The sequence below is a fragment of the Dermacentor silvarum genome, chromosome 1 (assembly GCF_013339745.2).
Source record: "Dermacentor silvarum isolate Dsil-2018 chromosome 1, BIME_Dsil_1.4, whole genome shotgun sequence".
Lineage (NCBI taxonomy): Eukaryota > Metazoa > Arthropoda > Arachnida > Ixodida > Ixodidae > Dermacentor > Dermacentor silvarum.
The window spans coordinates 48,521,341-48,546,595 of record NC_051154.1 but is presented as its reverse complement, the minus strand read 5'-3'; the positions used below and the strand labels follow the sequence as shown (position 1 = coordinate 48,546,595).

The following is a 25,255-nucleotide window of genomic DNA, read 5'->3' as shown; positions in this document are numbered from 1 at the left end:
TAGCTGTTTTGTACATTGTAATACCTTGCAGCAAATATATATTACAGCTAGTAACGCGCTTACTCTTGTAGATCGTCACGAAACATTCAGCTTCTACCATTCGTGCGCCATAGGTGTAATCCGTCATTTATTGTGCGTATACAGTGCGCATGTATTCAACTGTGCGCCCATTCACTTATTCTTGATTCGTCGGCGATAGAGTGGGCGTAGTTTTCCTGCTATTTGGGACAGATGTGTGCAGATAACGTGCGCGAAACTTACTATGACAGGAAGCGGCGCTAACCCCTTTGTCATTGTTTAACGAGTGGTACTCACTCTTGACGACGTTCTGGCGATGAAGCCCTTTCTTCGAAGGTTAGCGATATACAAGGCTGGTGGATGAGCAAATTTCTCCTCGAGGAAAGCCGTACATCACGAAGTGCCGGTAACACGTTCGGACAGTTGCAGCAGCGGTCCACGGACTCGGCCACACAGATTCATTCTATTACTTAACATACCAGTCACTATTTTTGCAGCCAACTATTGCACACGTCTTCAATCCACATGATTCAATCTAGCATGATTGGAGCACAGTGTGCTAGCGAAAACTCAGTTGCATTTCCGACCGCACAGAAGCAAGGCAGAAGCGGTAATCGTTTCGCATTCGTGCGCGGTCGCTGAGGAGAGTCATGGCGCGCCGCCGTGAGCGCCATCTCGTTTCTCTAAAACAAACTGCTCCGCGAAAAGGGTCAATTGTAATGTAAAGCAATTGCCTACGCATCTGGCTTGTTATATAGCACTGCTTTCGCTACAGGAGAGTTACATTTTGCTCTCTGTTTTGTAAAATAAGTAATTTTGCATGAATACGTAACCGTTTAGCACTGCAAAGATTTGCAAACTCTGTTTCTAATGGTTGTCGTGTGAGCATATATGCTCACACGACATATAATAATAATAATAATAATAATAATAATAATAATAATAATAATAATAATAATAATATAATAATAATAATAATAATAATAATAATAATAATAATAATACCATTCTGAGTCAGCGGTTCCTCTCAGTTATAACTCCAACTCCAACAACAATGTTTCACGCATCGCGAGTTTGATAATGATGATGATGATGACGATTTCTATTGGCTTCCCCTTCGAAACAGGTCGGCGACAAATAGTCGCTCAGCCTGCTTGAGCTAATCAGGTTTTACTACATCTATTGCAGTTGTCTATCTGTCCTCGATTTTTTTCTCTCTTCTATCTCTATGTTGTAGTGTTACGTCTCCGGTTCTATTAATCTCGTCCCGGCTTTTTTTTTCCCGCCAATACTCTAAACATCGCTTGCTCATCTCGTCTGCTGACCGCGGTTAATGCTTCCGTCCTCTTTCAGTACCAGCGTTTCTGGGAGATGGACGTTCCCTACAGTTCTCGCTTGGTAAATATCTTGCCATTCAATTACGATGTGCTGAGTCGTCTCCGGACTTTTGCTGCAGCAGGCCACATGCCTCATCCTGTTGTGAATATTTGCTCCGGTGTGTTTTTGTCCTGGGGCAGCCAGCTCGGGCCTCAAATAGCAAGGCACTGTCCTGTGTGTTACCGCACACATTTTCCATCCAGATTTCTTTCTTACCATATTTGTAAATCTCTATCGTCTTTTTTTGTTTATATCCTATGCTGCCAATTTACCGTCTGTGTTTCTCTGACTTTTCTTTTCATGATCGCCGGTTGTCACTTTAAACTAGCCTGTACTTAGTTGCCAACTTTCTTGACCTCTTCCTCCATTCTGTGTCCACGCTCTTGAGGTACAGGTATTTGTACACTTAAGCCGCCCATTTCTTTTCAGCCATGTTCTTGGGTCTTTCCTCAAAACAAATTTTGCCCCCCCCCCCCCCCCCCCCTCCCCCGAATGCCAATCGGACCGACCTTTGGCTAACTTCCAACCCCGACATGACCTCTGATTTTAAGCACAGAACTACTGCAGCATTCCGTTTCCCCTTCATTTGAGATTATCTTGGTGGGTGCTTAGTAAGTCTTTCCTTCGTTTATGTATACACCCATGTATACTTGTAATGTGTATGACTTTCTGTTGAATTGACACCATGTCATTACTCGTCTTCTTCTTAATGATAATTCCCGATTTCTCAGCGCTAAAATGAAGGCCTAGATATCTTGCTTTATTGTCAAACGTATTCACAAGGCTTTGTAAATCATTGCATTGTTTCCTATAGTAGCACTACGCCATAGCGAAGGGGGCCCTCTGTTGCACCCTATGCCCATTACGATGTACTTTAAATCAAACCCAAGTTCACTGTTTAAAAAAATTAATTTCTTGAGTTTTACGTGCCAAAACCACCATATGTTTATGAGTCACACCTTAGTGTGGGATTACGGATTATTTCGACCACCTGGGGGTTCTTTAACGTGCACCCAATGCACAGTAGTCGAGCGATTTCGCCCCCGTCGAAATGCGGCCGCCGCAGCCGGGATTTCATCCTGCGCCCTCGGGTTGGGCAGCGCAACACCAAAGCCACCCCGCCACCACGGCGTGTGATTCGTCGTTTTCCAATCGTCTTTATTTGTCCTTAACAGAGGGCATGACAAAAATGGAGATAGAGGGAATCCTTGCGTCAGTCCTAAGTGAGTTTCCACTAGTTCTGTGCATTTCTGGCCTTGCCATCCGGTTGGTACTCGGTTACCGTCTCCATGTATCTCCCTAAACAGCTCCACAAGATCGTCATTTATGCCCTATAGTAACTTGAGAATGTACAATATATTACTACCCTGTCTACAGTGTCGTAAGCTCCCTTAATATCTAGAAATGATATATCCATAAAGATATATCCTGAGCTATTGAAATCTCTATGCAATGAGTTAGTACAAACGTATTATACTCTAAGCGTCTGACTCCATGGCCTGAATCCATTCTGTAGTTCCCCTAATATATCATTTTTCTCCACCGACTTCAACAGCCCTAATTTTATCGCTTGCATTGCCATTCTATATATCACCGACGTTACTCTAACTTGCCTGTACGAGCTTATCTTATCTTTATAACTTTTGCCTTTATAGACAAGAATCACCCTGGTTTCACGCCACCCAATCGTGGGCGATGTGGCACCACCTGGGAGGATACCTTGACAATCGTTCGGCACCATTTCCGTACCTCCGTTTCCTGCGCGGAGCCGCCCTCTTCTCAGCCCACTTAGCTAAGATATCCGGCCAGAGTCGCTTGGGGAGTTTTCTGTAGAAGTTCGAACAACCAGAACATTAGTTCTACTTATGCAAGTATGCTTCAACTGAGGTATGAAATGGAGAAGATCGAAGCAATAGAACTCCAGCTCTTCGGGTAAACTGTTCAGGAAGAAAATGGGCTGTGACTCACTGGCACAAACAAGAGTTATCATATTAGTGAGTGTTTTACTTTATTGAAAAAGGCGAGGGACAAGCCATTGAAATTTTAGATTTCCCAATTCCTGCAAAGAGGGCAACGAGTTCGCAAGAATATAGGGCAAAAGAAGAAATCCTAATAATATTGAAATTTATGGAAAGCAGAAAACGCGAGAAAGAACGCACTTGTCTGTGCATATTGAGCAGTAGAGTTATTTTCGGTGAAGCACGACATTTCCCAAATCTAGCTAAATCGAATATATCTGAATTTAAATATTAAACAAATGTTCGAAGCTTCTCAAAATTTCTGAGGTCATTGAGGTAGAGATAAAGAATATAATTCTTCTGCCAAGCGTTATTCACGTCTACTGCAATCAGAAATTGGCTGTCAATCGTGAGGAACACAGAAATCATGTGATATGCATTAATGAAATTTCTTTTTTTTTAATATTTTAAATGTGTAAAAATGGGAGGGTACTCCTTCCTCCATTTTGCTTTCGAGGACGCTCTGTAAGTGTGGAATTGAAGACAGCGCATTGGTTAAAAAATGTTAATTTGCTAAACGAACTTTGTGAAAAGGCCTAGTTTTTAAGTATCCGTCCTCGAAATTCGAGGCGAAATGCATCGGCATTGTGCCGAACGACTCGACGACCAATTTACGAGAAACTATCCAGCGGAACACTAGTTCATTCTCCGTGGATTTCTGGGATTCATACCTCGCGGCCGATGCTATACCGTCTTCCTATTTTTTTCTTCTTAGTTTGTAGGCACATATTCAGTAATGGCTGTCTTAATTTCCGCAATTACAACGTGGCATATAAAGTTAATAGAAATTTAACAAAATAATACATTTGTGACTGTTACGCAACTAATTAGCTTATCACCGATTACCAAGGAATTTATTATGTCTGTTCGCGCAAATAATGAGAAAAACGCGTTATATAGCTTGATGGACGACCGAGTCCGATGGGTTCGTAACTTCGTCTCGAAGCGCTCTTGCTGTTCGCGATGATATTCGGAAGCCCGCGGTGGGAAGCGTGGCCATGTATGTATTCGTATCCAGGCTTGCACTGTTGACGTACGTTACGCATCGCCTTTGCAGATTCACTCGAAGTCGTTTTAGACCACTCCTGCTGGATCGCTGTGACTGGAGCCAGAGTGTTCTGGTTCTTTTCTTGAATCCAATGCCGCACAGAGCACTAAATAGAATGCACTATATTTGAATCAATGGGAATTGCGTCCCATTGCCAAGACATAGGAGGGGGGCTAATGTGGGTGGTCAGAAGGTACGGCAGCGTTCTTCGGAGCAGCATGTCTGACACTGCCTGAATTGCTGTGCAAGTTAGTTATTATAATCTATATTCATCATGCAGCTGTAGCTACTACGCTATTGTCATGCCGCCGTGCCCTCAGAAATGCGTTGAGATTGTGGCTGACTGTTGGTCTGTACCGCGGAGTAAAATAGACAAAAGTGCCGTCTCGTCTGATAAGGCGTTCCATGCAGTGTCCAGCGCGAGCGTGATTTCGTGACAAGGTTCATAGATGGCGCTGGATTTAATTACCCTCGTCTGGATCGGTGTCGGTGCGGCTTGTCTCGTGGTGGGAATGATAAGTCGGCTGTATGCTCGATCAACAGCTCGCAAATGCAACTGTGCGCGCGCTTGCCGCTATGATACGTTCGGCGCTCTATGCGTTTTCTCCTATATTCGCCTATGCGTTTGCTCGCTGCCGCATCGCTCATATGTTATCCGCCACCATTCGAGCGCGCAGATCTACGAAAAACTCAGTGGGACAAGTTGCCACGAAACAATCTTGATCGAATTTCCTTATGAAATACAGTTCCTTCGTGAACGAAAGAAAGAAAGAAAGGCGTTAAGATTACGCACTAGAATTTTACTAGTAAATGATGCAAGATTCCTGACAGCTTGTTCATAATTTGCGCTTGAAATGAGTCCTAGATATTAAAAAAAAAAACAGGAAGGCTGTTTTTATCGCAAAGGAGAACACCACTATCTTTCTTACTCATACTACTACCTATCTTATACTCCGTGCACGGAACTAAGTACTCACTTACAATCAAGCAAGATAAGTTTTTATTGCATATTTGGTGTCATGAGTCACTATAACAACACATCATGTGCGATTCTTTTCAATATGACAGAAACATCGGTACACCTCAAAGAATCATCCAAGCACAAAGCACGTCATTTTGATTTCAATGCATCGGCTTGCTGTCGTCCGCTACTTTTTGCGGCTAATGCCACTTCTCTGCTGATATGGCAGGCTTTTTTTTCCCTTCTTCAATCCCCTGCACGCCAAACTGCAATCATATTTCATTTTAATTGTTCGCATTTCGCCTGTTTGTCGATACCATCCGTGGTCGCGTCTTTTGTATTATGTATTATGGGCGTTTACGTGCCAAAACCACGACCTGATTATGAGGTACGCCGTAGTGGGGGACATATTATCGATATCATGCGCAGACGGGGCAGCTCAATGCGTGACGCATTAACGCTTTTGTATCCCGAACACTCCAGGTTATTGCAGTTGCGAGTGTCGCACCTCTTTGCCGTCTTCTTTGGGTAGACTCATCGGGATCACTAGCGGTAATATGTCAAGGCCAATCCATTCTCAGAAAACGCTCACAGGCTGAACTGCTGCAGTACGTAAGACTAAATCCGCTTGTAGACCTACAGCACTTACACACAAGACCACTCTATTATTAAAAATGAACAGAAAGGTTCTAGCCACATCCGTTATACTTAGGCTTTTTGGAGAAATAATGCGAACGTTTGCAAGCTCTAACGCGCCGTATAACGACTGTATGTTCACACACACACACACACACACACACACACACACACACACACACACACACACACCCACAACACACACACACACACACACACACACACCACACACACAACACACACACACACCACACACACACACACACACACCCACACACCACACACCCACACACACACACCACACCACACACACCACACACACACACACACACACACACACCACACTCACACACGCACACACTCCACACACGCACACACCGCACACACGCACCACCACCACACACACACCACACACACCACACCACACACACACACACACACACACACACACACACACACACACCACACACACACACACACACACACACACACACGCACACACCACACACGCACACACGCACACACACGCACACACACGCACACACACACACACACACACACACACACACACACACACCACACACACACACACACACACACACACACACACACACACACACACACACACGCACGCACGCACGCACGCACACACACACACGAGGAAGCTTTAGCTGGGGTGCTCTTATCTAAATACATGGGAAAGGAGAAATCGCTTTTCTCGGCTCGGCAACCACTACACCAAGTTTGATGACCTTTGCTGTATTAAAAAGAAAAAAAAAGTTATAGTTAGTGTTTGTCGGTAGCGAATGTTTGATTTAGGCCGTCAGTTGTTTTATACAAATTGTTGAAAAATCGCAAATTTCCAGAAAACGAAACAATCGAGTTTACAACTCTATAACTAAACAATGAGAAAGGATATCGCAACAATTCTGTAAATGGCATCTAATAGTACATTTAAAGCGAACAAATTTGATGCATTATACATGGCTCTCAATCACTCCACTTATATGTGAGTAGCACTTTTGCATAACCTCTGTAAACATTGTAACAAATTCACGTAAAATAATAACATTTTTCTGCTTTGGGCGTTCTGACCGATGCAATTTATAGAACTGCGATATCTCTCCTTGGTGAAGAGTTGCGGATTTGTAAACTTCGTGCTTCCATTTTTTTTTTTCAATCTTACCAATTTTTGGCAATTGAAAAAAAACAACAAAAAAACATTCAGACCACAAATCAAAATTCCGCTCCCAACAGTCACTAGACTATGCTTTTCTCTCAAATGCCGCACATTTGATTAAAAATCGGCTCAGGGGTTATCTCAGAAAAGTATTTCTGCGTTTGACATGTATTTGAATGGCCGGCGTCGGAGTTGGGGCCGAGCTAAAGCTTCCTCTTAAAGAGGTATTGCTAGGTTGCGCTGCCTTTGCCCCGTGCTTGCGAGTGATCTCTTTTTTCCACATCGATGATGACAAAATAAGAATGGATAAGTGAGAAACCGGTAGATAAGCAGTACTTCATTCGCATATGCAACATAATTCGTAAAGGATTTTCTGCTGCGGTCAGTGCAGAAGAATTTACCTGTCTCTTCTCGAGCGTGGATGCGCAGCGCCCGCTGTCAGACTGCTCGAATCTTTCCGCTCGCCAGTTCACGCCGCTCCCACGCGGGGCCGCTACTGCATTGCCAGTGGCGATCGAAACCGAGATCTTGAGTCTCAACATCCTGCAACAGGTGGCGCGCTCGGCCACACCACAATCGCGACTTGGCGCGAATATGTGCGCTTCGCTGTAATAGCTGATATATATATATATATATATATATATATATATATATATATATATATATATTCTTTAGGCGCTAATGTTTCTTGTTCTTTATTTTTAAACCATGTCTTGTCAGATTGGTTTTTGAGGCCTCAGCGTGCATGCCACAATCGAGTAAAGTCAATCTCGCAGTCGATTGTCACTTCCAATAAGAACCTCCCGGTGTAGTCCCCTGAAATAGCCGAGCTAGGAAAGTGCTAAACTCCAAAGGTGTTCAAATATATTCGTGCCACTACTCTTGTGTAGCTCTTTCATTTTCGCATGCGTCTTGCTTGAAGTGAGCCTGTGCTCTCCTCCTGGGAAATCGTTATCTATTTGTAGAAGTGCCTGCGCACGGACCTTGAAAGACATCAAACGCGAAAATATCGGAGCGCCCTCTAGTGCACAATGTCTCACGCGACGTCCCAAGGCTCTTGCTATGCACTTGCGTAACGTGCTTGGCGATACTCAGTAGGCAACAACAATCCTACATCAAAGTTGCCGTCTTGTGTTGAACTATACAATTAAGCTTACTTTATCTGTTATCCTTTGCGCCCACATTAGGGTTTTCTACTGCGGAAGAGTGAGGTGGACGTCTCGCCTACCACGTCGTAGGTTCTTAATATGATCTGTAGTAAAACAAGCAAAAATGTACCGTATACGGCACCATTTTTGTGTTCTACTATAGGTCATAATAATAAAAGCAAATCTAAACGGAAGACGTAGTGTCATATTGACCTCATAAAAATCGTTTCTCAAGCTTCCTTTCTTTTTTTTCTTCTTTTTTTTTTTTGGCTCCTCACGCAGTATGCACTTGTTATTTTCATGCTGATATTGCGCAGTATAGATGCAAAATTTCTTTATGGTTTAACATGCGCATGAAGCACGCACACCGTCGATGTAATCTTCTGACATGTCCTTCAATTTTCATTTCATTTGCTGCGCGCGACTAGCCGCTCGAAGCACTTTGCGTGTATTCGCGGGCTTCGTTCACGCTTGGAAAAACACCTTATGTAGCTCGTATTGAGCAGCAGAAAGCTGTATCGGGAGCTTTTCATGTTGCTCTACAATTTTCTCATTGACACTTTTCAGCTAATTTTAATATTTGAGAAGTTGAATAATTAATTAAGACTTATTATGTAATTAGACGGAATGCAAAAAATAATAAGAGCATCTCCAAGTGAAGGCAAACAGCATTACCTTGGTTCTGTCCAGCTACTTGCCATTTGCATATTTTTAAATCTTGGCGCAGGGTAGTTATCACACACTGTATAGTGCACGCCGATGCCTCTTCAGGCGACAGTCTTTTGTTTCGGTGCCCTCTTTCTTTTTGTGAACAAGAAATAAACTTCGAACGTCAAAACTTCCAACTATGGTCCATGGACTTCAAGGGATTCTAGAGATGGTCCGTGGCGACGTCAATTGGAAACGTCAACCGTATTTAGTGACGCTCGATTTCAAGCCCTGGTTTCCTGCGTTCAACGCCACCGTTCTTATATCGATTTTAGACTGCGAGTGTCAAATACGCTAAACATTTCAAAGCAATTCTGACAGTGTGAAATGTGGTAGCATTTTAGAGCTGTACCGAAATTTAACACCTTTCTTTGCTTGAATTTTTTTTAAATGAAAAGCGCACTGAATGGGGTCCCTGAAAGACGTGTGTGAGCGGAATGGCTATACGTTTGAGAATTATTGCCTTAAACGCAGGCTACTCAGCTCCGCAAGGACACTGTCGACCAAAAGAAGGGGGTGCTCTTAAATGTTTCGTGGGTACTTATCGCCAAGCAACAACGATATCTTAAGCGAACATGTTGTTGGCGAAGCTTGTCTGTACTCGGAGGGGGTCGTCGTAACGCAAATAACACGAACACAACGAACAGAAGACGCACACTTGCTGTCTTGTGTTCTTTGTGTCCGCTTTCTTTGCACTATGATGACCTTCCCCAAGTAACAACGACATACAATACAATTAGGCCGAGATAAGCACAACAGAAATGCACTCTTTTCGATTCCTTCTTCGATTACCTGCTGAAATAATTAAGTATATACGCTTAAGCTTCCCATAACCTCCTTACCTTTGATGTTGGAAACAGAAAATGAAGATTGACCATAACAGTTAAACTAGCGACAACACGTGCGCATTTGTGGCGCGCGTGTTGTAACTGTAAACCATACACAATGAAGCAATGAATTGCCTTAAGCAATAAAGAAGTGTGAAAATACTAGCAATGCTCCTTACAACTCAGACTGGATTTATCGAAGAAAGAAACATAATGAATGTTAATTTGGGGCGTTTTATTACTTCTGTGGCGGCACAAAAATAAATAATAAGAAAATACTTTACGAAAAATCTTCTCCACGCTCTTCTGAGGTGTATAGCGAGCAAATAGTTACAAACTATACCACCGTTGCCACTGCCTGACTCCACTTGCATCCTAAAGGTGGTTCGCGTACATCACAAGTTTCCCAAGCTACAATAAACCTTGCACTTTACCCAAGACACATGTAGACACGCATGATATCGACATTATACGGGCATCTGACAAAAACATGCACTCTACGGAACCAAAAGCTCCCGAGAATGTGAAGTTGAAGTTCACTGTTTGGCAAGAAAACACGGAGGAGTTATAAAATCTGGGCCTGGAAAAGATAAGAAAATAAACCAGGTTGTAAAACATTGTTGGAGCCAGGAACACACACGAAAAGTGAGAGAGGGAAAGGAATAGCGGTTTATTGGAATGACGTCAGATTGCCTGCAGGAGACGTCAAATAAATATTCTTAGACTATCGCAAGGACATTACAGTGGCAAATTCACGCGGCGGCTATCGTCCATTGTTGCATTAGCCGGTGCTCCTTAATTTCGTGTTTGTACAATGCCTTCAGCAATGACTATTATAGACAAAGCTCTCTAAAGCGCTAAGAAAAGGATCGCAGGCGCCACGCCCTCCTCATATCTCACCAGCACTGTGGTCGCTTTTCTGTCCAATCGCTACTGTGTCCCATAAATACCCTTGCTAAACTGGGCCTCTACCGCCCCCGCAGGGCAATCGTTAACGGGGCGAAAGAAAGATTTGTCGTGCGTGTACATAGCCCAAGCCCCATCCCGCCATGAAGTACAGCCGATGCCGCCCGCGCGAAATATATAGTACGCCATTCCGGATACGGCTTTCTTGCACTCTTTCTTTTCTTCTTCTTCTTTTATGCGTGTGTATGTGTGCCTACACACCTTGAAAGTTTCCTTCAAGCCGCATTCAATTCTGACCGCACGCCGCCGTCTCCTTTGACTCGACGCTTCCGGAAACCGCAGGGCACCCAAGTGTCCCATTTAGAGGGGAGGGGGGCACAGAGAGCCGCCCGGCGTCTTCATGGCCTTTCGTCACGAGAGCGCGCACAAGTGTGCGACAAAATTGAGCTATATGTGGACCCGAATTAGCTTGGTTCACGGAACAGCGCGTGCTCCGTATGACGTCAATCGCGGTCGGTTGCTCCACTGCGCTATACCTGACAGGGCAAAGCTCTCCCAAAACGTAGCTGTCGCACAGCCTGCAGCACATGCCACGTGTACTGGCATGTGCCAGTATACAGTCACTGGAAATGTCATTTGTTGATATTCCATCGGTGGCTCCAGTGCGAAGAACTCGTGAAATAATCCCTCGTGAAATGAGGGTGCGAGACCTGTTGAAATTCGGGCTGCATTGATGCCAAAGAAAAGCTGCTCCCGCCGTCGTTTCCCTCTGGCTAAGAAAAGATACCTCATTATTTTTACGTATAGCAAAAAGTGTTTGAGCGGAATAAATACTTTGCGACGTTGAACTCAAACGGAAACACGGAATATATATAGAGAGAAGTCGCAAACGCACGAGACCATGCATGGTCCCAAAATTTCTGCCCCAGTGAAAAACAACTAATCTGTTTGCCTCAGAGCGGCGCGAAGGCAAGCCTGTCATCATCGTAGGAAGAGCAGATACACGGTATATAGGTGCTGAAAGTTCTTTTCTGCGTCACCTGTGTTACTATTTGCACTGCCCGCCATTACAATAAAATCAATTAGAGTTCGTAAAAGCAATGTATATTCGCAATCGATACAGTCTCCTTAACATTCTTCTTCTCGAGTAACACCAAATAAAACCGATAGTTTATTCTACGAGACTATTGCGTGCGAGGCACAGGTTAGTGAAATCCGATGAGTCACTGTGATGTATACGGGAAAGATCGCTACAGGCGCCCCGCGGCGTCCGTTCTCGACTACGGAATCGAATTGTGCTTTCGACTTATCCGCGCGGGCAGCTTCGTCGGCATTTTAATTGCCGATGATATCGCTGTGCCCCTGGTATTAATGTTGTTGCTTCTCTCAACCGCTTGATGGTAATGTGCTCTGCTCACCGATACCAACTGTTGATGGGGGTCGCTAAGCATGAGCTTACAGTAGAGGTTGAAGAGTCGGCTTTTAATTGCAGTGTATAGCCCAGTGAATGGACAACTTTTGATAGACATAATAGATGGTGCTAAGGGGGGCGACAATTTTGGGCCCTGTTGACGTTATGACGTAAAAGATTTTGTACTCTGGTGAAGCTACCGCCCCCACCCCTCGTCTGCCTGCAGCCATCATTTTATATGGCACCCGCTGCAGTTGCACCTTTCCTTCAGACTCCAGTCTGTTTTCTTCCTCCTGCTAATATATTACAGCAGCTGCAGGTTCAGCCTACTTCTTGTCGTGATGAGAGATTGGCACGACCTGTATGTCTCGCATGTACATGAAAGGCGTTAAACTTCTTGCAGGCCGATGTCTACGAAATAACCACCGCTCCAGTGGAGCTGGTAATAGTGGAAGAACAGCGTGCATCGTGTGCAATCAATCGGAATACGCATTATGCAATAGATGCAGGCTTGCTTCTGAGCAAACGTGGACAAGCTGGAATTCTTTTCAACTCCTGTAATGGAGACGCGCTTTTGTGGTCACCAGAGACACAACAAAGCAGACGGTGTTCTTGTTTCAGGCTTGAAGGCAGATAACCAGAGAAATGACAGGAAGTGACAATACTCGTGCACCTTTCTCTTGTTGCGAATGTGGACACTATTCTTAATGAGTTGTTCTAGATAGGGACCACATTAGATGTGTTTTGAGAACAGCACACAACCGCTTGGTGACCGGCCTGAGGTAACGCATCAACGCAATGAGCTGCTCTGAAGGCTTTAGTAGTATTCCTAAGAGATATTAACATAGTATCGAATTATGAATATACAGCGAGCTTTACCCTTGTTTATGTTCTTACTTGTTAATTTATTTTCTAATATTTTAGTTGTCTCCGTTTTCTACGTTCCTCAAATGCGAATTTGTATTCGCATGTGCACATGTATTTGGCTTTGATGATGTCTCATGTTTCTCGTGTGGTATAGCAAAACTGCACGTAGCCTTTTTTTTTTTTCTCTACTTGTGTAAACTGACCATCTATGAGGTGTTTATAAAATGCCTATGAACGCTAGAGAACGGTTTCCTGCACTCTATAGGCCAGACTTCGTGAATGTGATATATTTTATTCTTTATGTGCGTGGTTTCCTTTCTTTTCTATTTTTCTTAATTGCAAGTGACTGCCCAGCGATTGGTAGCCAACTGCTAAATGGTGGAATCGGCCCACTTACCTTGTCATCTTCCTTCGTTCTTTTAAACATTTAACTTTGTGGAGAAGCCGGCGACATATTGACACGTGTACTTATTTCTCCGTTGACTGCTTTTCACCGGCTAACGAATGTTAAACGTTATCGCCTCGCGCAGGACGCGCCTTTCTGTATCTGAAGTTGCTCGAATGTTATCACTGGACATTCCGTTAATCTGTGTATGGCGAAAAGTAAATTTTTCCGGGGGGGGGGGGGGGGGGCTGGAGATCCCTGACCGGCTTCCGAACCCCAACCATGTTTGCATATTATATATATATATATATATATATATTACCTTTAATCACAGTTACGCTGGTAACTTCGTGCGACCTCGAAAGATTGTTCACTGAAGTGACGCGCTTATATGAGTACTTGCAAGACCTCAGAGTAGGAGACAATACAGTTTTACAGCCTGAGTCCTCTCGCACCGCCGAGAGACTATCGTCCCTTGGTTGAGCCATGCGACAAGTGGATTTCAGTTAAACACGTTAGGGAGATATATGTGTCTTGTGCGTATTAAGTCGCACAAGTACACAACTATGAAAAAAGCAATGTAACGCCTTGTAAAAGCTTCTCGGTAGGATTAAAAAAAATATATTTGCTTTCAAGTTGGGAAAGCGGCTCTTACATGGATTTATACGGGAAGAATATAGGAACAGCGTGGATTGTGTTATTGAGCGGCAAATGCAGCATATGAAGAATAAAAATTAATAAGGAAAATGCACAGATAGAGACTAGGGAGTTTTATAAATAGCGCAACCACGCGTCTTTTCTTACCCAAATGACCTCACTCAGCTTGCGCTGTTATGTAACCCATTTTCGTTCCTTTGTATAACTTTTTTTACGTTGTTTTCTAAGCCAGGTGGTTTGCTTTGACTTGTAAGTTGGTGCCTTTCTCTCTCCTATTAAATACATCAGTTCGTTGTCTGATGCGATGATATCACCATCATTGAAAAAGTGTTCATTCGGGCACTTGATCTGGAAATGAAGTCGTCGGCAATCTTATTCAAATTGATATTGCGGGAGAGTTCTTTGTGGGCGTGCAAAATTGCCAGATGGTTCAAATGGGCTTGTTCAGTCATCGACCGAGAGCACATTTTCAGTCGCCGAAGGCAAGAAAAGGACCTCTCGGATGTGGTCGACGAGACCGGTATAGCCAACATAATTTTTTTAGCTTGGCCATTTCCGGTAAAAGGTTTCGCAGGTGTTAGCCCTTGCCCCCCGTAAACATGTGCACGACATCCCCGAATGTGTGCAATGATGCCGACCTTTGCAGGCTTTAAATATGTCAATCAACCCATCTCTGTGCAAAGTCAGGCGTCCTGGGGCGCGATCTTGTACGCGTTCCAAAATGGAACGGAGGCGGTCCGTTCCATCAAGCCGCACACGATTGGTCAATTTGATCGTCACGGTTCCAATTGACCGATCGTGTGCGGCTCGATGGAACGGACCGCCTCCGTTCCATTTTGGAACGCATACAAGATCGCGCCCCTGGTTCAAGGTCGTCACCATAGAACTATGTTATATATGCTTCGTCTTCCTTCCCTATGGCAAGCGGCTCCATGTGGGAATTATGCTGCCACATATCAGGTGGATACCTGTTGTTTAACGAAGACAGCACTGTGTCAAGTACTTCATAGAACCTGTGGGGTACATGTCACTCGCTGATGGAAACACGTGAGCTGAGGAACCTTCTTGATATCGGCGTGGAGTCTTCTTTCACCTAGCAGCTAGAACACACGGGTCCTCAACTCCTAGGCTTCCTGCCTCTGTCATACATACGCGGGTCACGCGCTTTATTTTGGAGTTAATCTGCGCCGATGTCAAGCTTGGACCATTAGAGATAGCTGGTCCCTTCACGTGCGCTGTCTCCCCGCGCGCCTAGTGTTACGTTTCCGCTGGTGCTTATACGGTGGAAAATACGCTTCCTTTTCAGCGTCAGATGGGTTCTGGAGAAGTACCGATAAGCGAGGTGCCCACTGTTGGTTTTGTCGTTGGTGCTCATGCTGTGTTTGTAGCCGGTGCACATTGCAACGTCCGCAGCCGTGGTAGAAGCGAGCTCGACGCCTGTTTTCTATTTCACCTTTTATTGTGACAGCAATTGTATCGACACTCAAGGCAAATTTTCGCTGTCGTCGTCGCCGTGATATTCCGTATAAAGTCCAAAAGTCATATGAGTGAGCGACCCATACACTGTGGGTGCGATCAAAAAGGCCGAAACACTGAGCCAAAAAGGATGGCGGCTTGATGGACATTATCTTCCAACGCGGTCAATATTCGGTTTAGTTGGAGGTCACGTGATCAAATGCGCGCATGGGGACGAGAGCATGCGTCTTCTCATCTAGCCCTGCCGCAGCTACGAATGACTGTGCGCGGTTGACGCTTACGCGGCCCGCGTGCCGTATCCAATTGTTGGTAATCATTGGGGGGGGGGGGGGGGGTGCAATCATCAAGGGCGAGCAGGGATGGCGGCTAATTTTATGCGGGCTGTCTTCCTTCTTAGGTTGTTTTTCCGCGCCCCAAGTGTTGCAGATCGCATAGCCAAAGTTAAGAGACAAGGGCAATTGGGCCGTCCTGTAGTGGGCATACATATATGCAGATATGATGATGAATCTAACTTCCAGAGTCGCGGTGAATCGCGTGGCTGTACGAACTGTTCGTCCCCGCTGCTGGCGTTCTTCATAATGCCAGCGTTCATAATCCAGCGAGATATTTACAGGTTTACATGGTCCGTGCATTGCACGATGTTCGTTATTTTAATTAGTAAGTAAATGTTACTACAATTCATATCGGCGATATATAACGAACGTACAGACTCGTGTGAGGGCCGCACTTTTTTGCCGCAATTTTGAGGAGCCTTACATGGGGCCTGGCCGAATTTTTCCAACTACGAGTATGAAATCCACCGTAAACCTCCGCAATCGCGTCTTCTCGCCATCTATAGTCGTGTACAAATTTAGAAGGCAGCGGCATTTGCGCTTCAAAGGCGGATGCACCCGAGCATCCAGCAATGGGCGAGCACTCTAGACTGACGTCATGAGCCGGACGGCTGGTGACCCCGCCGACGGAGGACATGGCAGCCCGCGCTTCGAGCTGGGCCGAGTTGCGTCAGCGGGACTATTTCTTTAGTCGCGGTGGCAATTGGCTGCTGCTCTTCAGTGATCAGGGCGGGGCGCCTCTCCTGTCTTCTTGAGTTTCACCGACTTTTTTTTTTATATAGTTGCGACGCGCGAAAGTACGCTGCGCGGGAAAATTCGCAGTGGAGCGCGAACGGAATCAGCGCTGATCGCGATTGCTTCTCGGTTGGATTTAAAAAAAATATATATTTGCTTTCAAGTTGGGGGTGCGGCTCTTGCACGCACTTATACGGGAAGAATCTCTCTTCGTGTAATTGTCTTATGCTGCGCTATCACTAATACTGTTTCACCTTTCCAGCGAAACTGCCGCCTCCTGTTTTTTTTTTTTTTTTCTGAGTCCTAGTAAAAGCTCTGCAGCGCATGACTGCTATTGATTCTGATGCCGAGTGAATCCGGCTTGACCTCACTTCGATTACTAAGGTAATTATATATATTTATGACCTCTGCATGCACGTTGCGATGTTTCCTTCCCCAATAAATGTTGTAAATTATTATAAGTCTTTTTTTTTTCATGAGTCGCAAGCATTACCTACTAGAAAGAGAAGCAATGCTGAGACACATATCATTCACGTGCATTTCACATGCACCGTTGATAAAAGACTCTGCCGAAGGGGTCACTGAAGTCTGCAGGTCTTTTTCAGTGTCAAAAAAGCGCGCAAAGCAATTTGTAGCGAGTTGAACATACAGCAGCATATTCATTCTCTATACAAGGGATATGCATATCATTAGAAAGAATTGTTAGTTGGCTACCTCTTTCTTTTTAAAAATGCAATACATTTTTCCCCTGTACACATTGAAATATAATATGTCTGTGCATGGTGTTCACACTGGAAATTAAAATAACATGTTGAAGGGGTGAAAAAATACGGATGAGGTAGCCGCCATTGGTGCTTCCAATGCGCTTGTTTTCCTGATTTTCAGAAATAAAGCGAAAGTATGAATAAAAGCCGTGCACGTCCGCGTCAACAATGATGCAGTTAGCTTTTAGCCACAATAACATTTTAATTGAAAAGGTAGAGGCAACTCAAAAGAAATCATAAACGATTTAGGTAACAGGACTCTGGTAATGACTTTTTAGGAGCGCGGGGGGGGGGGGATGCCCCCCCCCCCCCCCCGGAAATTACCGGAGGGGGCTCGAGCCCCGGAGCCCCCCCCCCCCCGTAGTCGGCGCCTATGATCTGTTGTCACCGAACCTTGTGTAATCTGACTGTAAGCGCGAGATGAATTGTGTAGTACTTTCTGGAAGGCGCGCGGGCACCAGCGATTACGCAGGAATTAACCTTCGACGAGTCAAGTATAAAAGCCGACGCGCTTGAACAGCAGCTAAGATTTCGACGATCGGGGACTGTGCTCGCTGCTGTCGCTGTACTTTGAGTGTAGCCCGTTTTTGTGGCCACAGGTTCGGCCAATAAACAGTTTCGTGATTCACAGTTTTACTACTGTGTTCTTCACCGTCACTGCAACGTGACAGTAATGTACTTGTTGCCAACACCTCCAATCCACAATAAATGAATCAATCAATGAACGCCGCCTCTGGTCTACTGTCCGGAAGAGAAACAATGCGTTGAGACTGTAGCCGGGAGAGTGCCGAAGGTGCGTTCGAAGCGTCTGATCACAATATACGTATAGTGATAGGATAGCCTCCCGCAGCGACAATTAATGAGGCACATTGCGGAAGACCAGCACTGGTGGTAACCGCCTGGTCTTGCATGCTCTCAAGTGCTCGGAGATTTGACTTCCAGGTGCTTTACAGTGCTGGGGTGCTGGGTGCAAAAGTCCCATAAAGAGCGCTCTGTATACTTAGAGCAGAATGAATGAATGAATGAATGATTTAATGTGAATTGAAAAAAAAAAGGTAAATGATCTTGACACGAAGGAGAGTCTGTTTTCAATGAAGATGGCCTTAGCGAGCACTACACGAGTCGTATGGAAACCTGTGATCTTTATTGGTTCACGACCGGCGTAAGCTCAGTAGCACTTGCTGACGCTCTTCTCCACTTTATCTGAAACCAAGTGTCCTCTCGAGATAAATCTTACGAAAGAATGCATGGTGTGACGCTCTTGCTTTTGTGTATACACGCTTCTAGGCTATTTGTAGCGAAAAAAAGGAAACAGGCGCTGACCAAGGTGAAAAAAAAATTCTTAAAAAAAACTGACGCTTCGACCCCGCATAGGGGAGCCTTGTTTACAATGAAGGGGGAAGCAAGATGGGAGCAAGGTTATGGTAGTTGAATTTATGTTGCTGTTCTTGTGGCACACGATATGTTTGTATTTAAAAAAAAAATGTGTGGGTCCGATGCACATTTCGGAATCGATGTGAAGCTGTTTTTTAAACACTCCGTAGTCGTGTGATCTCACGCAATGTTTATGTTTATCCGCCACAAAAGTTCCCAGCTTTATTGCCATGCCATTTTTGTGTTTATGCACTACACCGCTAACGAGGTATGCCGAAATGCAACCACCAAATCAGGCGGAATACACAATCTGAGATGTCTACGCAGCGATGTCACGAGGAGAAAGCGATGTACGAATCTTGGCGAGGGAAGAGTGGCGATGACAAGTATACATGCACAAAGAAGTACGACACACATAGTATAGCTGCATTTAAGGATTCTCTACCTCTGTCGCAGTGGCGCATAAGCACTCTTGATGACTGACCAAGAAGGGACACAAACCCAGTGGCGCATACTGAATACGCTAAATAAAAGAAAGTCAAGTAAGTCAACGAATACATTAAATGTAATGCGCTGTTCCTTCTGTTAACAAATCGGCGAGTTCTACAGATTCCTGTGAACCGACACTATATGTTGAGGTTTTATGTAGGGGTGCGTGCGAGCATTCGAAACTTCCGAATAACGAATGGAACAGTGTCCTCTTCGATTCGATCTTCGAATAAAATAGTCACTATTCGTAAGAGCATGCGAATATTTCGAATACTTTTCTAATATTTCAAAACGTCATCTGCGCTCAAATTAACATAAAATGAGAGCAAATGGACGGTAAATTTTCACACCCGCGGTCATATAGTATAGACATAAAACATGAGAACTTGCGTAGGAAAGCACGGTAATGTAATGACAGAGACTTGCTAACTTTAAGAATACTGGACTTTAAACATTGTTTCATATCAGTTGTGATAACGGCTATCCATTATTCGAAAGTATTCGACATTCGATTAGATTCGATTCGATTCGCATCTCGCACAATTCGATTCGTATTTGATTCGGTCTCAAAAATCACTATTCGCACACCCATAGTTTTATGTGGCAATTAATTTTTTGTTGTTACGCAGAACAGACGTGCGCTTACTTGCCCTACTCTTTCGGTAAGCATACAAGGGCTATATAAGCTCATCCACTTGTTCACTGGTATACTTTCATTCCGCGGGTCATCCACGGAGCTGCAGCATTGTTCCACATTTGGGGCGCTATATTTTGTTCGGCAGTTTTAAGCAAAGTTTTCTTTGTCTACCCTCCATGGTTTTGCGTGGTTGTTGCTGATGTATATATGCTTAAACATATATATCACCAGCCACCACGCAAAACCAGTGATGGTAGACGAAGAAAGCTTCGCTTTAAGACTGCCGAACAAAATATAGCGCCCTAAATGTGAAACATTGCTGAAGCTGTTCTCGCTAAAGTGTGTTTACGCCGCCACCGCTACAACATTTGACACCTCTTAGGCGGCAGGCATGAAGTTCGACATGTTTTTAGCAGCTTCTACATGGCAAGTTTCTCAGCGGATTGCTTTTGAGGGCTGAAACTTTGGACCCTAGCGAATGCTTTGCCATGAAAACATATAAACCAAAAGAAATCGGAAACCTGATTCTACCGATCCTCCGCCGAACCAAAAACCGTCTGTTTGTAAGCCTGGTACTCATTGGAATGCCCTCCAGATGGACATAGCTTGTTTCTTTATCGCACGGCATTACAGATATACAAATGTATGGGGAATAACGTCTACGCAAGCGTTGAATGCAAAAGCACGTCAAAATACCCAAAACGATAAATCAGCTCGGGTGAACGAAAGGTGAAAGACACACGGTATGGCTGCAAAGGTTGCAATTACGTTGCCTATCGGGTAACCTCTTCTTCGAAGAGTGGCTTCATCGACCGAGATGGCTGGTTTCTCTGTTGATCATGCGAGTCCTCCATAATGAGTGTAGTCTCACTGACACACACATTTCTTAAGACACAATATACGCGTTCCTCGTGAACTGAGGGCATCGGATGATCTGCTATGATGTTTAATGCGCAGCATACCATGATGGTGATGACAATACCAGCATACAGTCGTCTAGCGCGCCAGGGGAGAAAAAGAGAAGGAGAGAACAATCATTCATTTACACGGCCCATGTCCGGGTCTGCGTTCTACGGTTACAGTCTTCCCATAGGACGTGCGTGGGTGACGCGGGCGCTTTGATGAAAAATTACGTTCTCACTATGAGGCCCCATTTGTGATTTGAGCACTACCGAAGAGTCGGTGAACACTTCAAGAAGTTACTGGCAATCAGTGGTCCAACGCAGATCGAACTGCTGGAGCTGAGGTACTGCGCGCAGTAAGGCCAGTAAGGGCAGTAAGGGCAGTAAGGGCAGTAAGGGCAGTAAAGGCGAGAAAGTTAACAGAGCTAAGCGCCGCGACGAGCAATTTACAGCGCACATAGCGCAATAGGCAGAAGCGAGGACAAGAGTGCCAAAGTGTTCCGTTAGCAACACGCACGCGGCACCCGGACTGGTCTGCTGTGACATGTGCGGACACTGCGGTGAATGCCAAAACAACTGTCTGTGTAAAATTACTTTGGATGTGCGTATGATGTAGGTGACTAGGTGGGATTCTGGCAAAGTGCAACAGACGCAACTCCCGGTTTTAAGAGCAAGTATTTGATAACAATGTAGCAAGCGATCGCTAAATTTCATTTGCAGAGAGCGCCAAGGAACACTACGTTCTTTCTTTGTTTCGTTTTCTTTTCTCATAATTTTGACATCACTGAAGATTGCATAAATTATTAAAACAACGAAAAACATTGACTGAGTTAAAAATAAACTTGTCGACCAATTCATGCAGTGCTAATAAGACGGAAGACAATGTTTACTGCCATATTGAAGCCATGTATGAAGGAACGATATGAAAGAAAGTGCTGTGCAAGGAGTTTAATTTATGAATTATTCCTGTGGGCAAAACGACCACGGAGAATGCATTTCTCCGCAAAGTTCGGGAAATAATATCTCGAAACTGGTATCATCCTGAGAATTCGTTCCAAGTGGACCACCTTGCGAAGTGCACGGCTAAAATTTGTAATTTGCAATATAGGTCATAAGGTAATTAGCTAAAAACCTAATTAGCAAAATTTCGTTATTTGGTCGATTATGCATTTCAATTTTTTGTACAAGTAATGTCCGCCTATTCGAGTAGACCGGCTCATGAACTAGAATTGCGCTATCTGCCACAGGCAAGCTTTAAAAATGTCTGAAAATGTTCGCTGAAACACACGGTATATGAGCATCTGTGAGTGTGCGCGCTCCATACTGTTCGCCGCCCTATGAGTCTAAGCGAACTCACTCAATTTCCCAAAAGTGTGTAGTACCGCGGCTTTGCCTGAACATGTCTATATCTACGGTGGTGCAGCCATTCCCGCCGTATGCTATAACGCGGTAAATTTTTTTACTATATAGGTTGGCGCTAATTACGCCCGTACCGTTAACTTTATACCTACTCTGCGACTAATTCTTGCTTTTTGTCTCGTTCAGACGCTTTGAAGGCGCTAAAGCGCCATTCTGCTTGAATGGCGCTTTGGCTGGAAGTGGTTTCAGCTGGAAGCTGGAAGTGGTTTCAACATAACCAGATCCCAGATACGCCAAACCCGCATGAAGTCAGCTGAGAACACCTTGTCTTCAAAAGCGTTTGCGTTCACAGGACAGCACACATCAGCCACAATTAACACTCTCTTATGTGTATCAAGCAGCCGGCGCCACACCGAGCAAGCGCTGCAACTCGATCGCCGCATTCATATCTCGGGGATGGGCTGAACAAATTCCTCGAGTCGCTGCTTTTCTCCCGCTCTATACTCGTTCTACGGGACTGCAACATAGCGACCCACCTAGCAGAGCCCTACGGGTGAGCAATCTTCTGCTCGAGTCATTGAATAAAATCTCTACATTCTAGGTTCTTTATTAAAGTTGTGAAAATGATCGGGGCGTGGCCTCGTAATACAAGGACTAATCAGCAAAGAGAAACCCGAAAGGAAAGCGCTAGCGGCCGGAACACATGCAGTGGCAGCACCGAGAGAAGTCTTCAAAGGAGACGAAGGTATGGGCGGTAAAAAAAAACAGAAGTAAGGGTGCGTCACCTCATCTCATCTCTTACCTACCATCTTTTACAGAAGTAAGAGATGAGGCAGGGGTGGGCAGCGTGGAGAAAACTGTGATGTGAGGGAGGGCAGGTGTTCCAACATTTCCTTTCGAGGTGACCTAAAACCTTCCCGTTCTTGAAGCCTTACCTGTAGGTGTATAAGGTATCTGAAGATACAAGCCACACACAACAAATGTATAATAAATATAAATACTGATTCCCACCTCCTGTTCGCATTTATACAGATATTACATACCTGAAAGGTATAGGAAGATACATGCATCTTCGATACTGTGTAGCTCTACAAACAGCTTATAAATTTGACCCCAGTTTTGTTTTGATGATTTTTGTGGGCATCTTGGGAGGCTTATGGACAAAATATAAGCATTCGCCACCTGTGTTCTAATGGGCAAAAACACAGTAGGCATGCAAAGTTTTGTTGGCAACTGACACCAGACATTGGCGCCGTATTTCGATAACAGCACTGTCAGAAGATCCAAAGTTGAGATTGGGGCTGACATATGGAAACACTCTGTAGGATAAAAGTTGGGTAAACAGCCGACGTTTCGATAAGTGGACAAAGATAGGTGTATACCTATCGAACCGTCAGCCAGCCTATCCCACACTATCGTAAGATGGTATATGTTAGTATACTCTGCCGAACTATTGGTGTTAGACACCACAATATACATTTAATGGAACTTTATCGTATTTAGCAACACGCCAAATTAGACTACGAGAAATATGTGAAATGCTACTAAAGTTATCGAAGCTTTGACGGAGACCATGAGACAATGATGCCAGTTGGTCGAGTACAATAATGCAGTGCGGCAGCCTACAACATCTTCTGTGTATAGTTGATGCAAGGATGATTGCGCGCTAAAACGTTAGTCACATGACCGCATGGATGATGTTCGCTCAATTTTTTTTTATTTGATGTGCTGAAGTGAGCCGCAAATTGAAGTGTAAAGTTTGTTGCAAGGTTTATTGCGGTTAGCTTGAGAATCACATTTCGCTCCATCAAACCTTGATGCGGTATTAACCATTCGAAAAGTTTTCAAAACGCTCAATAAGCTCCTTCGTGCAATTAAGGGCTTATTGTTATGCATGCATTGCGCGCCATGCTGTAGGTCTCGCAGCCGAACTTCGCACCCTTAATCAGAATTTTTTTTTATTATGCGATAATATAAGGCGTCTATTCTGTTGGTATAAGCATATCCATTACCTTGGATATGGTAAGACGTCCAGCCATCACGTATGATGATCTTCTTCGTGCCGTCCTTAGCGTGGTGCACGTAGATGCCGAATGTTCCTTTCCACACGTCTTGCCTCGTCTTGTTCTTGACACGGAGCTTCTCCTCCACGATGGAGCTGAGGCTGGACACCCTGTCCACCATGATGGTCACCTCTTCGTCGAGGTTGGACCAGCCGTCGTCGAGCGCCCTGGGCTCCTCGTCGCGTGGCGCCACGCCGCCGTCGGACGGGAACAGGAGGCAGAGGCTGCACGGCTCCTCGGCCGCGCCCACAGGGCGGCCGGTGCCCGGGTAGAGCGCGCACAGTCGCTCGGCGGCGCCCTTCAGGTCGTCGTCGGTGGCCGCCGTCAGCGCGCCCTCCGGGTACAGCGCACAGAAGTTGCACGGCTCGCCACCGTTCTCCGTGATCTCCTCCACCTGTGTGACGTCGTCGCTGCCCGAGAAGGCGAATTGGCACTGCTGCTCGGTGTCCGTGAACAGGTCGGTGGACTCTTCCACGTACAGTGGCTCCTCGCGCACGGAGCTTGGCTTGTCGAGGGCCGGGGATGGCGGCGTCTCCCACGCGCTTCGCGAAAAGCTGATCTTGTTCGGCGGCGACTCGGGTCTCTCGAGGGACGCCACCTCCGGCTGCTGAAGCTTGGCGGCGGCGGCGGCCGCGGCTCCCGCGCAGCAACACGGGCAGTTGTCGCCCGTGGGTGACACAACTGAGGCAGCGCCGCTGGGCTTGGCCCGCCGGGTCCGGTGCCAGGGCAGCCGGCCGGCCTGGCCCCGCGACGCTGCCGCCGCAGGCTTGGCCCAAAGCTCGGGCGACTCCACCAGGATGGTGGTGCCCGGTTCGGCGGGTTCTCGGCTCCGACAGACCAGCGCGCCCATCGTGCTGAGAGGTGGCGGGTGCCCTGCGCAGAGTTCCCTCGTATTTAACGAGCTTAAGCGACAAGAAGCCGCTAGCACCGCAAAAACTGTTAACGTGAGGTGCCCGTTGCTCAAGCGAAATGCACAC

The 25,255-nt window shown here is 45.4% G+C and overlaps 1 protein-coding gene across 1 annotated transcript in view; it reads right to left on the bottom strand.

Moving 5' to 3' along the window:
- Nucleotides 1-24,156: 24,156 nt before the first annotated feature.
- LOC119462429 (uncharacterized) overlaps nt 24,157-25,255 on the bottom strand; it is a 131,769-nt gene continuing 130,670 nt past the window's right edge. Inside the window, exon 2 of the mRNA XM_037723779.2 lies at nt 24,157-25,151. Within this exon, the coding sequence (XP_037579707.1) occupies nt 24,157-25,128 (972 nt within the window). The 5' untranslated portion in view covers nt 25,129-25,151. The remainder of the gene's footprint in view (nt 25,152-25,255) is intronic.